We start from the raw sequence: 17,688 nt of genomic DNA, 5'->3' as shown, positions 1-17,688 counted from the left end.
CAAAGCCCAGGGGCAGGTGCCACAGTAGCAGTCAGCTATAAATTAAGGGACTGCATGCAGACAGGTTAGCTGCCCTGCAATAAAAAAGGAAAGGAAAAAGGTCCTTTAATGAAATGGGCATTGAGTGGAGGTGGGGGAGAAAAAAGAAGAGGACTGGGGAATTTAGAGAAATTCGGGAAGGCTCACTTATACTGATGCAGAATGAAGCAAGTAGAAGGAAGAGAACAGAGTACACTATTGCAATAAAGGAAAGCACTCAGAAGAGATCAGAATCCAGGTTGGTGCAATGACGAATCTTGATTCCAGAGAACTGATGGTGAAACATACCTCTTTCCTTTTGTTAGAAGTGGCAGACTACAGGTTAAACAAGGGAGTAAAAGAAAACTAGATTGTCTGACCGTTGGCCAGCTTCCCTGCCCCACTGACAGAAGTCTGGACTGATGACTAAGTGCTGGGAAGAAACCTGGGTCAGAACATAAATGAAGAACAGCCAGTTTTGCATAGTCTGCACATTTAATCACTTAAAAACCTCTAACATCATCTCGCGTCCATTAAATAGAACCCACCACACTGGGCCTGTTTAAATTACAAGAAAAATCACTGTGCACCAAACCCGGTATCATACAAAACCAGCCCGGGCTGGCCATGGGAGGACAATGGAGAGGGAGATGGAAATACCAGGCATGTTCCTGGCGGGGAGAGATGAGTGCCTCTCACCCTGGTGGCTGGTTAACTCCTAAGGGATTGGGGAGAAAGAAAGGACTCCCAGGTGGGAGATGATTCTGATTGTCCTAATGGCGGGAGGAGAGGGAGGTGCAAAAGGCACATCAGAAGAGGGAGATTGGGATGTATGGGTGGGGGGAAGAAACTCAATAGGTCAGTGCTTTTTCCCATTAGGCACAGTGTGGGGAGGGGGTTGGCAAACCTTATGCCACTGCCTACCGACCCCCTCACTTTTCAGCCCTGGCACAAGGAGAAATGAATGACCCATGAGCCCTTGGCACTACCAACCATTGTTCTTAACACAAAAAAAAAAATACTCCTTTCTCTCCTTCCACCCCATATGACCCCCTATCATCAATTCTCCCCCTGACCAATGCCCTGTTCTGAGCTCAATAACTCAGTTTTCCCACCAGGGCCAGGGAGGTGGGGAGGGGAACAGCAGGACAGACGGTGTGGGTGTTCCGGCTGCTACCCCAAGTTAAAAATACAAAAAAATCAGCATCTAAAGTGAAATCACAGAGTGAAAATATATCCTCGAACGGCCCCTGAGATCCCCACAGGGGAAAGCAGCATTGGTGGGGTGGGGAAAAACAGGTAGGATGGGGGGGAGGGTTCTGGGGATGATCTCCCTCCCCTCCACCCAGGGGCTCCAGAGCTGTGAGGGGGAACAGCCCAGAAAGCCCCGGGCTCAGAAAACAAGGAAAAAGTCCCTGGCTGTACAAGGGGCCTCTGGTCTCCCTGCACAGCAGGAGCGCAGGAAGAGGGATGGAACCGGACACAACCAGCTCTGCTCATTGCTGGAGCTGTGCCCTGGCACCTGCTGCCAGCCTGGCTGAGTGGACGGTACTGAGCTCGCCTGGGCTTCTGGGAAGCAGTGCTGGAGGCACAAGGTGCAGAGATGTGTGCGGGAGGGATGGGGTGGTCCAGGAACACACATAGAGGCAGGGGTAAGGGAAGGTACATACATACATACATACATACACACACATACAAACACACACTCTTGAAAGCACCTGCCCTTCCTTGGTCCCTTCCTAGGACAATCACTTCTATGGCACAGGCCACCAAAGCCTGTGGCTTTGTGGGGAAGGACACAGGCTGGGATGGAAAATTGGAGGGGACAAGAACCCTTGGAGAGGTATCCTCCAGTTACCCCCAGACTCCCAGGCAGATGCCAGATAGCTGCCCAGTGCCTCCTGCTGGCTGGATTGGGACCATTATTGCTTTAGAAGGAACTGGAGCAGCTGGAAAGAGCCTAGAGGGAAGCAGGAGGTACCCAAAGAATTATAAAAGGGAGGGTTGTGACAAAGAATCTACTTTCCCTCCCTTCTCTCCCCACACAAACCACCCTGTCACAGCAGCCTTATCCTAAGTACATCTGGAAACTGAAAGGAGGGCAGTCACTGCCCCAATGTCTCATTTCCTTCTCCAACAAAGGTGGGTTTGGGGGTAGGGGAGAGATGTGGCATAATCCCCTAGGTGGTAGGAAATGCCTTGAAGACTGACTTTGCTCCTGTTGACTAAGACCACCCTTGTCCCCTGCCTCTTCTGCCTCAGAGCTTGTCCCACAAAAAAGCTGGTATGTGTCCCAGCCCTCTACCCCACTTTGGAGGCGGCAGGTTAGGATCTCAGAGCTCCCCAGCTAGCATGAGAGGGGAGTGGGCAGACCCTACCACTCCGTACCCTCCCCTGGGCTGGGGGACCTGACCCAAGTCCCGATATAAAAAAATACTTTGGTGAATTAAAAAGTGCCCGAGGAGGAAGGTGGAAGGTGTGACCAGGAGAGTCAGATAGGGGAAGGGGAAGGTCTGGTGCTCATCAAAGGGCACTCTGGTCCTTGATGAAAGCAGTCCTCTCTCCCCGGACCTCGTCCTCATCAGACTCAGAAGGGCATTCCTCCTGCCAGGCGTCAGGGGGCAGCCCTTTGTAGGATATGATGCCACTGTCCAATGAGTACACTTTGACCCCCCGAAAGCTGAAGCCAGAGCGTAGCTGAAGGATTAGGAAGACAATGATGAAGACCAAAACAATGAAGGCGCAGCTCAGGCCTGCAACAACTACGGGGAGGTGGGAAGGCAGCAGCCCTTCATTATGAGGGAGCCCTGGAGACTTGAAGGTGGCCTGCCTCTGTTGGGTGCAAGTCAACTCCACCAGGTCGTAGTCAGAGAAGATGGGGCAGCTGAGGCAGTCTGTGGACTCGATCCCCTTGCAAGTGGCACAGGAAGGGTGGCAAGGGGAACAGACATTGGCGTGAATGGGCTCCATACTGTTCTCTATGCCATACTGTGTGTTGACAACTTGTGAGATGAATCCTTGGGGACAATGCCGCACACAGTTCTTCTGATGCAGGGAAAATCCTTCTTCACACACTGGCAGAGAGGACAGAGAATGGTTAGATCACCTTAGGGCATGGGCTAGGTGAGTTCTATACCCAAAGAGTGCCAAATCAAATCAAGAGGCCCTTATTAAATGCTATGTGCAAGACACCATGCAAGGTGCTGGACACTTAGTCCTGGGGAGCCAAGTTTTCCCTTTTGAAAAGGGCCTCACCTTTTGATGTAACACAAAGCCCCAGTGGACTTTCTGTTATAGGATTAAAAACAGGTGCCCCTCCTCACACACCCCTCAAGAGGGTTCAGTGTCAAGTTGGCCAGAGTGCCTACCCTGATTTTACCAGAGCTTCCCTGAGGGCCTGCTGCCTCTCAGAGGCTGCTGTTTTTACATGGTATCAACACTGCTGGAACAGAGATTCAAGCCCATAAGCTAAGAGTTGAGCGGCTCCTTCTCCGGCCCCCAGACTCACCCACGCAGGTTTGGCTGGATGCTAAGGTCTTGCAGCCAATGCTCTCAGATGGCGTAGAGAGATCGGGATCCTCAGCAGCAGTCCCATACAGCACGAGGGTGAATTTGGTCAGCGTTCCTGTTTTCAGGATGGAAAAGGTTAATTCTTCCCCACTACCAGTCACCGCCCCCTCCCTGTTTCCCAACCCTCACAGACATGCGGCCACTCCCACAGTTTTCCCCTGCTCCTGCTCAGTGCTCCAAGAAGCTGTTGCCTCTGTCACCGAGCCACTCCATACCGTAGTTGTTTGCTTCACTGGTGTTTTCGATTTCTAGGACCCAGTCCCCGGCAGGGTCCTCATCCCAGGAATGGGTAGTCATAAAGGCCCAGTCATTAAACCCATCAGCTGAGTAGTCATGAGGTCTTGGAGGTGAGGGACAACAAAAGAAATCAGGCTTCCTCTGGGGTGCGACAGGGGTCCCTAATGTCTCTCGGGAGTAAGGAGTTATTCTTCATTTGAAGCCTTATGATGACAGGATCACAGAACAGCCACACCTCTCATTTTACATAAGGAATCAGAGGCCCTGAAGTTGTATGATTTGCCCAAGGAAACACAGGTAGTAAAGGGAAGAGCTAGAATTTGAACCAAGGTTTTCCAATTCCAAAATCCTAGCACCCTTCCTCCACTTCTAGGGGTCTGAGCAGGAGGTTGCTGAGAGGGAGGAAGGGGAGCAGCAGCCACTTTCCACCTACACTCCTCTCCTCTTGCCTCCCCTGCTGGAGTTATGGCCTGCAGTCAATTAGGAATGTCTCAATTGATCTGTTAAGGTCCACCAAGGGTAAGGGATACCCTCCCCAAATCCTAAGGGAAGCCATGGGCTAAGAACCAGACACAAGAGTTCTTTAGATATGAAATAAAGTTGTGTCCTAAGGAGGGAAATAGTACCTACCTGGAAGCCAGCAAGGTAGAGCGAGTGCCCATGGGGCTGACGAGGTAAATGGCCAAGTCCCCACGTCGGTTGTAGGACAGGGTGAGTCGGGCCTGGGCATGTTCTAGCCGGGTGATATGGTTAGCCTCTCCCTGGCAGGCAGTCACCTTCCTCCGCACCTCCAACCGTTTCCCTATGTCCCTGGCCGAAAGAGACAACCCAAATTTCCTTTTTATCAAAGCCTCTTATTCTTCTCCTAGCCCAAGAGGATCTAGAGATATCCTTGTTGGGGTAGAGAGGATGAGGTCATAAAAGGAGTAGTTTGGGAAAAAGAAATCTTCCCAAGGGGTTTATACAAAGACAAAATAATCTGAGTGTTGGCTGTTCTCAATACTCTCTACCTGTCCTATTCCTATGAGGGGAGATACCCGCCCCCTCTCACGGCCCCATCTGTCACTCCCACCCCCTCCTTTCAACCTCCTGGGTCCCAGGCCACCCCCTCATGCCCTACTCCCTCACGTAGGCTCGGTGAGGATGTCGATGAGGCACTTTCGCTGTGGGCCTACTGTGGTCCAGTTCCGGGCCAATGACACCATGGCTCCTGCATCTAGAAGTCCATAACCATATGAATGGCTAACTGCAGAAAGAGAGGAGAGATATGTTTCATTGAAGTGGGATAGTGCTGGGTTAGCCTGAGAAAAACCAGATCCCGTCTTTCTTCTCCCAGTGCTCTAGGACTTTCCCCCCACCTCACCTCTGCGCCCTACACCATTCGTAGCCCAGTCATTGGCATTGAGGTGAGCAGGCTTGGAGGTCTGGACCACCAGATGCTGCATGTCACGCCATGTCAGGTTCTTACTGCAGAGGGAGGGGGGAAGAGGGAGAAGCAGGGAGAAGACAGGACTGAGACATTCTTTGAGGACATTTAGACATTTTCAGGACATGCTGGGAGGGAACAGAGAGCTGTAACCTATAGCTCTCCCCAACATGAACAAGGCATCTGAGGCTCAGCCAGACCATGGAGAAAACTCTAAGGCTAGGCTGAATAAGCATATGGGACCTCCTGCACTTAGAGGGTTAACTGACCCAAGACTAAACCAAGGACCAGCTGTGGGGAGTAAACCCACCCTCCCCTTTCTCAGCTCCATCCTTACTTGGCCTCCAGGGTGAGGGCAATGATGCCGGCTGCCAGGGGGGCAGAGGCAGAGGTGCCAGTGTGGGAATCCGTGCATTTTTGCCTCAGGTCTGTTGTGACCTATAGAGAGAAGGAAGGGGGCCTGATTCCAGACAGTGTCAGGAGAGGAAAGAACCCCAGGCTGTCTAGGAGATTTTGTGGCATATAAGCTAGGAAGCGGGTCACTAGGTCCTGTCTTAGCCACTATTCTGCTGTGTGGACCCAGGGAAGTTATTTAGCCTCTCTGGGCCTCAGTTTTTCTGTGGAATGAGAGGAACAGACAAGACAGAAGACTGCCAAGTTCGACTCTTGGTTCTATGGTTTATGCTTTCTGAGCTATTCCCACTCACCTGGTCTTAAGCTCTGACTTTCATTTGTAAAGCCTAAGCTAAAAGAAGAGTGGGGAAAAGTACTAGGGAGGGGGAATACATGGCAGGAGAACCCTTTCACTGGCATTCTGAGGGGAAGTAAAGATGGAGCCCACAGGGTGTCTTCAGCCCCTAAAAGGTGCTGTGATGTCCCTAGGGTTTGGCCACCTCAACTGTGCCTTTTCAACCCACTGCAGAGAGTAAGGGCTCTGCCTCTTGGGGAAAGGAGTTAAGAGGGGCCAAAGAGCTCCCCATGATCTAGGTGCTCCTGGGAGACTTCCAGACCTCCTGGGCTCTCCCAGATCCTCTGTGCCCAGAGCCCAGAACTCACAATTTGCTTCTCATTCTGGTTGCCGCTGCTGTAGGTGGTGGCGAGGGTGGAGGAGCATGCTTCACTGTACCAGGGCACATTACCAAACTGGGTTGTGCTGCTGATGGACAGGGTATAAATGCTGTTGGTGTAGCCATCACAGTTGCAGCTATCATGCTCCCGGCCCCCGTTGCCCGAGGCCCAGACGAAAATTGATCCTAGGCCCCCACGGCCCTGTGAGAAATGAAGAGATGGGTGAAGGGTAATCCCCCCAGGAAGGTCCATGAGGGGTGAGAGATATAGATAAGGGCAGGCAGATGGGAAGGCCACATGAAAGAAAGTACTAGACAGATCAACAAGTCTCCAATCTTCCCCTTGGTGATCATATGGCCCATATTTCTCCTTGTCCCTTATCATCATGTGCGTTCTGTAACCCTTACCTGGTTGACTCCCCGGGAGAAGGCCTCCTCAGCCAAGCGGGCTGGCCCATCTACGGTTTTTCCATCATCCTCAGGGCCCCAGCTGGCACTGTAGATGTGGATGTGGTTGGGATTCAGTCCTAGAGAGCGCGCCTCCACTGCATCAGTCACCTCTCCATCGAGCATGCGCACACCTAGATGGCCAAGGGGTTAGGACAAGATATAACATCTGCCCATTCTCTGTCACAAGGTAATGCCATCCAGGAACCTCACATGCCCTTTCTGGCACATGTCCATCCCTAGTGGCTCCAAGGCCTGGCTCAGGCCTGAACTTGGGCTTAAAGGCAGCTAAGATGAGGCCAGCAGTCCCAGGAGGATTTAGAGGTAGAAGGGACCTTAGATATTGCCTAGTCCAAATGCTTCATTTAGAAATGAGGAAACTGAGGCCCCGAGAGGTATCTGGTTAGATCATGAATTTAGAGCTTCTTTCAGCTTGGAAGTCAGCTGGTTCAACCCTCCATTTTACAGATGTCACAGCTGAGACCCAGGGAGGTTAGGCAACTTCTCCAATGTCACAAGAGTGGTCACAGTGATGGCACAACCAGCTTTTCTGATGCAGGAAATGTTTAATGAAGAAGCCTGACAAAACACTGTTGGGTGGCAGGTAGCAGAGGACATTTATCAGGGTTTTCCTACCAAGTAATAACACTCTATCTTAGAAGTGAGCCATCTAGGAGACATAAGAACGAGTACAATAAAGGCCATTCATTCTCTCTTACGCCAACAGAAGCTGTACAGGCCCAAGATGGCCCAGTACTCAGAAGCTAAGGACAAGTTAAGGTGGCTGTCTGGGCTCCACTGCCCGGAAGACTCCTAGACCCACCTCCAATTCGGGCATTGTAGGCAACACCAACACCACAGATTCCATTATTGGCCACGGCAGCCACCTCACCAGCACATCGGGTGCCATGCCTGCAGGTGCCAAGGGGAAGTGTTAGGGAAAGAGTACAGAGTAGGGCAAATCACAATCTTATCTTCTTTCTCAGAAGGGCTTGGTCTGTGGACTAAGAAGGAAACCCCTAACTTCAGACAAATTCCTCTAATCTTTCTTCCCAACTTCTCTACATTCTGAGAACTTCCCTATTATTTCCCTTCCTCTGCCTGGGGACAGATCTATTTTTAACTAATAATAAACTCCTTTCTGTAGTCCTTCATTTGGCTCTTTGGTCCATGAAGTCAAACGATGCTTTCATGGTCTGATCTGGTGGTATGCCTTACCACAACTAATGGAAGGTATCAAGCCCACTTTAGCTGCATAGACTATAAAGATTTGTTCTGATTGACCCAATATTGCCCAAGGTTAAAGACCTATGCATTCCCAGCCATTAGTCCCAACTTCAGCCTCCTGAGATAGCTGCCGGGCATGTTTCTGGCTCAGGTTGGAAGAGTAGAGAAAGGAATAGCAGTATTGTGGGTGGGGTTATGGACTATCACAAAATAAGCTAGTTCTCTGACCCCTACCTAAAGAAAGGTACCTGCTTTCTATCTCCTCCCATTTAACCAGGCCTATTCCCTTCCTGTCCTTGGGAGTTCTGAACCCCATCCCTTGGACCTCAGTGTTACCTGTTGTCATTCATCTGTGTGTAACGAGGCTGGGGGTCTGGGTCCTGGTCATTGACATCAAAGCTGGCGCCAGGATCCTGGGAGGAAACAAGCCTTTCAGAGGCTACACTAGGAAGGGACAGCTCCTGGCCTTGCCCAGGGGGCACCCAGTGGTGGCTCATGCACAAATTCTGGGCTCCTGAATGGAACCCCTAACATCTTCAGCTCCCAGAAATGGACCTCACCACATACCCTGGTAGGTAGAGCCCTGTTTAGATTGTTGAGTGGCTACATGTGTTGTGCCAGGCCTTCCCCAGAATTCATGGGCCCTGGTCATCTCTGTCTCCAAGGTGCCTCCCTACTTCTAAGGGTAACTTACATAGTTGCCCTCTAGATCAGGGTGGTTCTTCTCAATGCCATCATCCAAGATGGAAACCACGATGCCACGGCCAGTGTAGCCTTGGGACCAGGCCCCTCGAACATTCAAGTCCCGCTGATTCATACCAGACTGCAGAGACACCCAGAATGGATAAGCTCATATCCAGACATCTATCAGAAGTCACTCACTACCACCCCAGACCCCATATCTGAGACCTCTAGGGACCCTGCAGAGCTCACCGACACTCTCCCAGCCTCCCTGTGGGGATGGTGAGCAGGGCCAACCTTACGTGGAGAAGGAATAGGTGCTGTGATTTGAGGGGCTCCTGAAGAGTTCCCACCTTCCCCGATTATTCCCCAATAGCTATTATTGTGCCCCAAATTCTGCCATTAGTATTGCCTTTCTGGGTCTTTTAAGAATCCCTTAATAAAATACAAATGCCCTTGGGAAGGTTAATATTTTAAGCCTTTAAAACCTGTTATCAAGTTACAAGAATCAGCAAGGGTTAGTTAACAATTACTGGAGACTGAGATGAGGGAGCATTGGGGGGGCCTGAGGAGGGAAGAGAAGGGCAGTGGGAAAAGCACCAAAGAAACAATTTTGTTGAGGCTAAGCCCCATAGGTGAAGGATTACTATGGCCAAAACCTTAGCCAGGCCAGAACAGTGAGCCAAAGGCGGCAAAAAGGAGCTAAGGATGAGGATGGAGGGGGAACCTAAGGGCATGGCAAAGGAGGAAAGGTTTACAGGTGACAGGCTTGTCCCAAAACTCCCCCAGATAGGGTGCTGGAGGTCAGAGCCTGCACAAAATCCCCAAAACTCTACATACCAGGTACCACTGCTGGGGAAACTTGGGGTCAGTGGGCTCCATGAATATATCCCGCTTCTTCCGACGCTTTGCCACCTGTTGCTCCAGCCACTGCACCTGGAACATAGAGTTAAGGGGGAGAAGACATGGTGTGGGTTGAGGGGGGAAGGCTAGGAACGAAGGGAAAAGGTGAAGGAAAGGCCACCTCATTAAGGTGTTAGGCACAATGGTAGATAAGCTCCCAATGTAAGTTCAAGATTCCCTGACCATATGATCTCCGCTTGTACTGAGCGCACATACATCCATCCCACAAAGGTGTCAAATATTTTCACATCTGTAGTGCATTAGATTAGTATTTTGTTTTTTGAAATTTGCAATATCCTTTGAGATAAGTGGAGACAACTTGGAGTGCAATTAAATCAATATAAGGAATTATGTCCCTAGAGTCCAAGTTTCCTGCCTCATACAACACAGACTCCTTCCTTCTAACCCCCTCCAATTTCCTTTTCCCCTCCCCCCCAACAAAGACCCAAGTTTTTGCCATAAAGCTACAGACTCTGCTGCAAGCATCCTGAGCCAGGCTTAAATGCTACATCAGTAATGATCCATCTAAAGTTTATGCAACTGGGCCAAAGACTCCCGAATTATGCAGAAAGGAAGTTACTACAGGAGCAGAGGCAGGTTGGACCCCAGGGCCCTCTCATCTTCCTATCAGATATAACCCCTGGCTCAAGCATCAAGGAAAAGCCTCTCCCTCAAAGGGAAAAAGAAAGGGCTGCACTTACTTTGGGTTCCCTCTGTAGTCGGCTGTGACGGGAACGGTGGGGTGACAGCGATCGTTTCACTACTGCCCGATGCCAGAAATGATAATAGTCCCCAAAAATCTGAAATCAGGCAAGAGTGACTGAGTTAGCATTCCACCGGAGGGAGACATGAGCTTTTGACCTATCTATCTTCAGGAATGGGTAGAAGGCAATCAACCTGAGGCAACTGCAAGCATGTAGAGTATGGCCAGTTAAGAGGTCCAGATAAGCTCTCTGGTTCTTTCCTTCCCTCTCAGAGCCAACTCTCAACGTTGCTTTTCAACCTTCAGGCAGGTAAGGCTACTCTAGAGTGTCTTTTTCATTTCACTTGTACCACCACATGCACAGAAATGTTTACTTTTTCCCTTGGAGCAATCTAGGATTAAAGGAAAACAAGTCTTCACTCTTTCTCTGCTGCTGCTCCTGGGCACAGTTTAGCCCTCTACCAAAGGGCACCGAGATTAAGAGATCATCTTAGTGCTCCCTGGGATGACCTGGGAAACTCACTTAGAAATGGTTTTGTTCTGCAGCCCAGATGAAGGAAATCCAGGGAACCGGGGCATGAGGAGCCCACCGCCTCACTGCCCAGAGATAAATACAGGGCAAATCCCATTACCATAACAACCAAAAATGTTTACATTCTTTTTACTGAAATTTCATCGTACCTAATATCGTTTGAACTGAGCTTGAAAGTCTCAATCATACAGAAGTTGTAAGGTGATGGGTCTATGCTTGGCTCTTCTGAAGTTTGAGTCTCGTCTCATACTAAGTTCCCTTTCCCTGACCTATTTGTTCTTAAAAACTCTCTTACGCTTCCAGCAGCAGCCCTCCTAGCAAAGCAATCAGGAGAGGCAGGGGTGATACAGCAGAGGCAGACTTGGACTCAGTAGATTTGGGTCCAAATCTTAGCTCCAACAATTGCTGGTGGTGTGTAAACATGAGCAAGTGACTTCACCTCAGCTTCCTCATCTATACAACGGGCATGATATTTATACTCCTTCTCTCCAGGGTAACTGGATAAATAACTGTGCAAACCTTAAAGTGCCACACAAAAGTGAGCCCTTGTTCTGTTTTGACACTGGTCCCATTCCTAGATAACTCCTGTGGCCTGAGAGCTAAAGGATGTAAGTTCTTCTGTTCTGGCCTCAGGACACTATAAGCCTTTGCGCTCTGTCTTGGCTTGTGGTGCTAGTCCAGGAAACATGGGCCACCCTGATTTTGGCTCATTGGGTGCCCTGAAGCATCTGAGAGACCTGGAACACTCTACTATCCAAAAGGGCAATTAGCAAAAGAGGCCATATGATGCCAGGCTAAGGAAAGGACAGCTACAGCTAATTTTCACAAAAACGCTAAACAAAAGTCACACCACTCCTACTCTGAAGGCCAAACAGGAACTGGGACTTCCTGCCACATGGGCAAGGGTCAGAGTCTTGCTGACCATCCCAAAGCAAGGAACTCTGCCCAGCCCCTGGAGAGAAGTGCCTACCTTCCTCTGCTCCCAGGCCACTGTTTCCTACATTGCCCAGGGTCCCCTGAAGCTCTATGCCTGTTTCACCCTGAGCTCCCCCTCTTCTACTTATTTTCCCAAATATCAGTACCATGATTTTGCACAGGAAGAAAATAACAATCTCTCCCTCAGTGAAGTCTGATAAGTAGGTACTGGAGAACCTAGCTTGGTTGGTCATTCTTCTGACCTGTGCGCTGAAAGAACCTTGGAGAAACACAACCTTCCCTCTCTCCCCTCTACCCTCCAAGAACGCTCTTCCCAGGGTTGACCCTACTGAAGTGGAGCAAAGGAGCTACAGACTCACCGGTCCCAGGTTGAGGAATCCATGCTTTTGGGCCACTCTGTTTGCTTCAGTTAGGCCCCCTGGGATAGACACAGCCCAGGTATTGGTGTAAACTTTCTGGGTGAGGACCTCTCCAACCAACAGAATCAAAGCTGCCACTACCGTCCACTGCAACCAGGGCCTCAGCTCCATGGGGTGGGCGGGCAGAGCCCGGGGAATCCCACTTCCCTCTTATATGTTCAATGCCTGTGCCTGGTCAGAATGGCTTTGGTCCCAGGCTCTTGCTCGGTGTGCTGAGCCCTGGGGTAGGTGGGTGGGGGCATGTGGCCAAGCCAAGGAGGGCCAGATGGAGCAGGACTCAGGGCCACTAGCTCTGTTAAACAATGGAAAAGAAGGAAATTAATTCATTTGAGCTGTCTCTTCCAAGCCAGAGTTACTCCCTCCCTCACCATAATTTTGCCCTAAAAAGTGCTTTTGCAAAAAAAATTGCCTCCTCCAGAGAAACTTGGCAATCTATTTCCATCCCTCCAGCACCAAGGTCTCTTGTGGGACAGCACATGACTGACCCCACCACATGACAACACAAACCCTCAGTTCTTACACTCAGTATACTGCGCAACAGAAGTGTGTGTGGAAAAAAAAATCCAGACTGACTCACTCAAGATTGGTTCCCACCAGGAAGAAGTCAATATGGGCCCAACAAGCTCAATTCTCGAACCCTTCTTTGTCTGGTCTATATATAGTTCAAGTGAATTGTGAAAAGACAAACATCAGAGGACAGGATTAATCTAGTTTGGTTCTAGGACTTTTTGCCACTTGTGTCAAATGGACACACAAGAGTTTTATTTCTGCTAGTGTAAATATGGACAGAGTTCCCTAAAGTGGGAGTATCCCTTTCCCTCTGGGCTAAATCCAGGGACATTCAACGGCTAGCCTAGAAATGAAGAATGCTGGGGTCTCTTCTGCTAAATGATCATCCTGTGGTTTCCCTTTAGGGTACCACCTTCTTGAATTGTCCCTGATTAGCTTGGGGGGGGGGAGGGGAATACTGTCTCAGCAGTGCCCACAATGGGAGACTTGCCAGCATGCGAAAGCTGGGTGGCATCAGCACCCCCACGCACAAGAGTACATACACCATGTCTTACGTAACCTAAGCCACGGGCTGCCCAGGCAAACACAGCCTGCTAAGCCAGGGAGCTAAGGTGAGGCAAGAAATCAATAGGCTATGTGTTGCCTCTCCTCCTCCCTCAGCAAACAAACAACGGGACCGTTCTGCCCACATTCACATAACTGTCCCTTACATGGGCCCCCAACCCCTACAAGAAACCACACTAAGCCAATTCCTGAGCTAAAAATGTACCCATGGAAGTCTGGAGGAAATGCAGAGTTGTGACACCACTTAGGACTCAGCATGCTGGCCTAAGGAAGGCTGGGGTGTGTGTTATGTGTGTGTGTTTATGTGTAGTTACTCCAGGTGAAAACTGTTACCTTTTGAGGCTCCTGGTTATGTCTCTCCCTAGCGTGGGACTCCACATTCATAGCACCACTTATGTACAAGAAGTAAGACTTTTAATGGTGGGCCCAAGCTTTGAAAGTGATGCCCTAACCCAGCAAAAAGAAAACCAGAGAGCATCTTATCTGTGAAACACACTTCTGCCTGGCACTCCAAGACATAAAGCGAGCAGGTGGTTCAGTGGAGAGAGCACTAGGCTGACAGTCGAGAAGACCTGAGTTCAAATTAGCCCTTAGACATTTGTGTGACTGTGGGCAATTCGCTTAACCCACCTGCCTCAGTTTCCTCATTTGTAAAATGAGGAGAATAAGAGTACCTACCTCACAAGGTTGTGGTAAGGGTCAAATGAGATATCTGTAAAGCACTTAGTAAGCCAAATGGAAAATAAGGGGGCATATGTCAATACTGGGTACAATTATGTCCGGGGTCGGCCACACCCCTTTGCCAATCCAGTCCACAGTGTCCAAGCAGGAAGTGGCACCCTCCCCCTCATCCATATAGCCAGAATTCTACATACCACACTCCAGACTCTAGTGGGCTGCCATGCACACATACAACCACCACCTGTACTTCCCAGGATATTTTCAGTTTATACTAAAATAACTTGACAGCTGATAGTTGCATTCATCCACTGTCTTCCCCCTCTCAACCCTCCCCCAACCCCAAGATGAGCACAATCTTTTCACAGGGAGGGGCTGAGAGAGGAATTGCCCCCAAGATACCACAGGATGGCTGGAAGTGAGAAGTCAGACTTTTTCACATCTATTTACTCAAGGATCTCGGTCTTTACAAAAATGCCAGGAACCTGCAGGAGCTAAACCATAGCCCAAGCATAAAACTGGCTCAATAAAGCTGGTTTCAGATCTCTGTGGGATCAAGCAGCAGCTGCCTGATGTTAGAGGTGATTAACCAACTATTTAATTACCCTGCACAGTCCTCGCAGCTCCGAGGGAAAGCAGGTCTGAAGCTGAACTAAACATTATTCCTCTTTCCCAGTCCACGTACCCTCTTCCTCCTTCCCCTAAAGCATTTGCCTCCCCTAGTAGGTGAGTAAGGATGTCACCTGCCCCTGGTCAAAAGGAACACTCCTTACAAAGACCTCTGCCTTAAGAAAGACCATCATGTTTGCATCTTAGTTGGCCTGAATGGAAGCTGAGGGAGCCAAAACTTTAAACAATGGGCTTCCCCACCACCCCCACCCTAGACTCTGACTCACCCACCAAGTTCTAACTCGTCTACAACTGAGGCTGTTTCTCCATTGAGATACAAATGAGCCCCTCATACACACGACTTGGCACCCAGACTCTCACCACTTCAAGGAGGCTGTTTGTGCTGGGGTCTAAAAGGTTTGTGGGGATTACTAGTCAAAGTCCCCGGTCCTTTCTAATCCTGATTACTAAAGTGGCCCAGTGAAAACCTGGAATTGCAAACACACTCAGTGATTTTCCAAGAGAGGATCCCTCTAAGGTAGGGTTCCTCCCAGCCACATCATAGTGTGGGTGAGACACCGACAAAGCAGTGTGACAAAACTCAGTATCATCCTGGAAACTTGATCCATGTCTTCTTTTCAGCTAGGTAAAGGCAAGCCAGGCACACTTAGGAGAGCTGAAGGTGGGTGTTATCATGGACTCTGGACTACACAAAGCTGTCCAACAAAATCCAGACCCCTTCCTCCCTCCCCTCCCCCTCACCCCCCCCTAGTCCTTGATCCTCAGTCCACGACATCCATCCTGACCAGTTTCAGGTGCTTTCCCCAGAAACCACTTTTCCTCCTCTCTTCAGTGGGGAGGGGGAGGGGGAGAGGCTGCAAGCGGGGGCTGGAGAAGGAAATTTCAACTACCTTATGTGCTCTCTTCCCATCTGCCCGACATTTGTAAATGTTGGAGAATGCAGCAAGCTTCTAGCTCTGCAACTGGCCTAGCTCAAAGATGCCAGCCACTGAGGGGGTGGGGATCCCTAGCTTGAGGTCTGGCCTCCTATACCGAAGAACTGCCTAGGTTCGTGCTCAGAGCTGTCCAGCCCTACAATCTCAATTTCCTCACCTCCTGTCCTCCCCAAGCCTCTCAAGGGTCACGAGTGCCAAACATTTTCAAAGAGGCAGAGGAGGGTAGGCCTCTACTAGGTAGCGCAGGAGATCGGGTCTCAAAAGGCAGGAGCCCAAGCTCCTACCGCCAAACCACACAGAAGCACCACCTTGATTCTCCCCCCCCCCCCCACAGGTAGGGGAGTTAGAGTGGGGGCCCTGGGCTAAGAACAATGCATTCAATATCCAAAGCCGCTCTCTCTCTCCCACGATTGGTAAACCCTGTCCCTTCCTGGTTGGGGAGTGGGAGCGAGAGCAATCATCCCCAGGGAGGGTGGAGGCTGGAGGAACCCAAGCTTCTTCTGGACTCAGCCCCCTGAATCCAGTAACCAGTAGGGGCCAGACATGCACTTCCTGGGGTCAGAGTTGGTCTATATGGTCCTTAGTGGAAAAGTACTAGAGTGGGCAGCAGCTGAGGGGGACCCCTCCCCAGGAAGGCTTTTTCACCGTAGGCAGGGCTTAGGGGTGCCTTTCTCCCTCACCCCAGCCCACCCACTCCCAATCCCTCTTCTCTAGGCGAAGAGGAAGGTCTGGACGTGGCTCATCGACAAAAGACTGGGCAAGGGTCACCTAGTGCGGACTACTGGAACCAAGCAACGTCCCTGCTTGTCTCCTGACGTCCCAGGATCTAGGGGCTCCCGTTCGAGCCGCCCCCAGACCCAACCTGCTGCCTCCTCTCCGCCCCTGCTCTGGCCATGGCCGGAGTCCGGGGGCCCACTCCCAGGGTCCCCTTGAGCCCCCTCCCCACACTCGACCTCGCGCAACCCCGAGCGCCCAGCCCCGGGAGAGGTGGCCCGGGCCCGGCTCGGGGCCGGGCCCCGGCTCTCGGGCGCCGGACACGCTTCGCGGCTTACCCCAGGGAGCTCGGGCTGCGGAAACTTTTCCGGGTGGCAGCGCGGACGCAGGGCCCCGGCCCGCCGTGCACGAAGCCCCGGGCGGCGGCGGCGGCGGCCTCGGCTCGGGCTCCGGCGCCCGGGTCCGTCTCGGCGGCGCTGGAGCAGCGGCGCCTCGCGGGGAAGCTCAGCGCCTCGGCGGCGGCGGCAGCGTTGGCGGCTCCAGCCCGCGGCGCTGGCTCCGGGCTCGGCCCGAGCAGCGGCCGGGCTCGCAGGCAGGGAGGACTGCAAGGGCCGCCCGGCCGCGGCAGCCGCGCTTGTTTACTCGGGCCGCTGTCAGCAGCGGCGGCAGCGGCGGCGGCTCCGGCTCCGGCTCGAGCTCCTCCTCCTCCGCTGGGCCGCCGCGCCCGCCCCTCCCCCTGCGCCCCGCGACGCCTCCGCTCCGCGCAGCGGCGCGCAGCTCCGGCCCGGCCCGGCCCGGCCTGCGGGCCCTCTGTGCTCCCCGGCCCAGCCCGGCCTGCCCCCTGCGCCCGGTCAGAGCCCGCGGGGGGAGGGGGTCCGGCCGCCCAACCCAAAGGGAGGGCTTCCGCCCGGGTCTGAGCACGCAGCCGGAGAGGGCATTCCGGAGGTCTTCCCGGCAATCTGGGGTGGGGGGACCCCTTCAACAATATCTCTACCAGAGCCTCCTTCCATCCCGCCTCCCACTCGCAGTCGCCACAAGGTTAACATGTGCCTGCCTTGGCAATACACAAAAGAGTTTAAAAAAACAACCGGTTCCTGTTCTCAGGGAGCTTACTTTCTAATGGGGAAAGACTACGTTTATGGACCGATGGTCAATAGGTAGGACTATTAGCTGGCGACTTCTGTAACCTCCTTAAAAAACAACAAAAAACCCCACCACCCCTTACTCTACCAGATGTCTAGGATCTTCTGGGCCCAGCCGGCCTCACCTTTGCCCCTTAGAGGCTGGTTTGCAGCGCCCTGGAGGCCTAAGGTGAGTTTGTCTTAGATAAGGCCGGGCACGTCTACACCCCTCGCCTCACCTCGCCCATCTTGTAGCCAGGCAGCCACCCTGTGCTGGAGCCTGGTGGGAGCTCCCTTTTCTATCGTGCTGGGAGGCATGGGTTCTTAACGCTTTGTGACCTGGACCCACTCTGGCACTGGGGTAATGCCT

The 17,688-nt window shown here is 51.8% G+C and overlaps 1 protein-coding gene across 2 annotated transcripts; it reads right to left on the bottom strand.

Annotated features, from left to right (window-relative positions):
• Positions 1-494: 494 nt before the first annotated feature.
• Positions 495-16,763, bottom strand: FURIN (furin, paired basic amino acid cleaving enzyme). 2 transcript variants are annotated; one of them, XM_036734979.1, is made up of 16 exons: positions 16,536-16,763; positions 12,107-12,458; positions 10,278-10,376; positions 9,514-9,609; positions 8,687-8,815; positions 8,329-8,405; positions 7,589-7,677; positions 6,727-6,899; positions 6,308-6,520; positions 5,589-5,689; positions 5,189-5,292; positions 4,954-5,071; positions 4,456-4,635; positions 3,804-3,928; positions 3,527-3,643; positions 495-3,092 (listed from the first exon to the last, which is right to left on the bottom strand). In XM_036734979.1, exons 2-16 carry the CDS (start codon positions 12,275-12,277, stop codon positions 2,542-2,544), a joined length of 2,343 nt encoding a protein of 780 aa, XP_036590874.1. In that variant the 5' UTR covers positions 12,278-12,458; positions 16,536-16,763; the 3' UTR covers positions 495-2,541. The 2 variants fall into 2 exon arrangements, with proteins under 2 accessions (XP_036590874.1, XP_036590875.1); XM_036734980.1 differs by lacking the exon at positions 16,536-16,763 and adding an exon at positions 12,744-12,760.
• Positions 16,764-17,688: the final 925 nt, after the last annotated feature.

The sequence above is a fragment of the Trichosurus vulpecula genome, chromosome 8 (genome assembly GCF_011100635.1).
Source record: "Trichosurus vulpecula isolate mTriVul1 chromosome 8, mTriVul1.pri, whole genome shotgun sequence".
NCBI classification, from domain to species: domain Eukaryota; kingdom Metazoa; phylum Chordata; class Mammalia; order Diprotodontia; family Phalangeridae; genus Trichosurus; species Trichosurus vulpecula.
The sequence above is the reverse complement of the archived record's forward strand: the minus strand, read 5'-3'. Positions and strand labels throughout refer to the sequence as shown.

Bases quoted from the DNA above. Each gene is read 5' to 3' on its own strand.
- FURIN (XM_036734979.1), bottom strand. From the start codon at position 12,277: ATGGAGCTGAGGCCCTGGTTGCAGTGGACGGTAGTGGCAGCTTTGATT. The intron at 10,377-12,106 runs GTGAGTCTGTAG...GCCTGATTTCAG, and splicing joins GATTCCTCAACCTGGGACCG to ATTTTTGGGGACTATTATCA. The intron at 7,678-8,328 runs GTAACACTGAGG...TGGCACCTGCAG, and splicing joins ACACAGATGAATGACAACAG to GCATGGCACCCGATGTGCTG.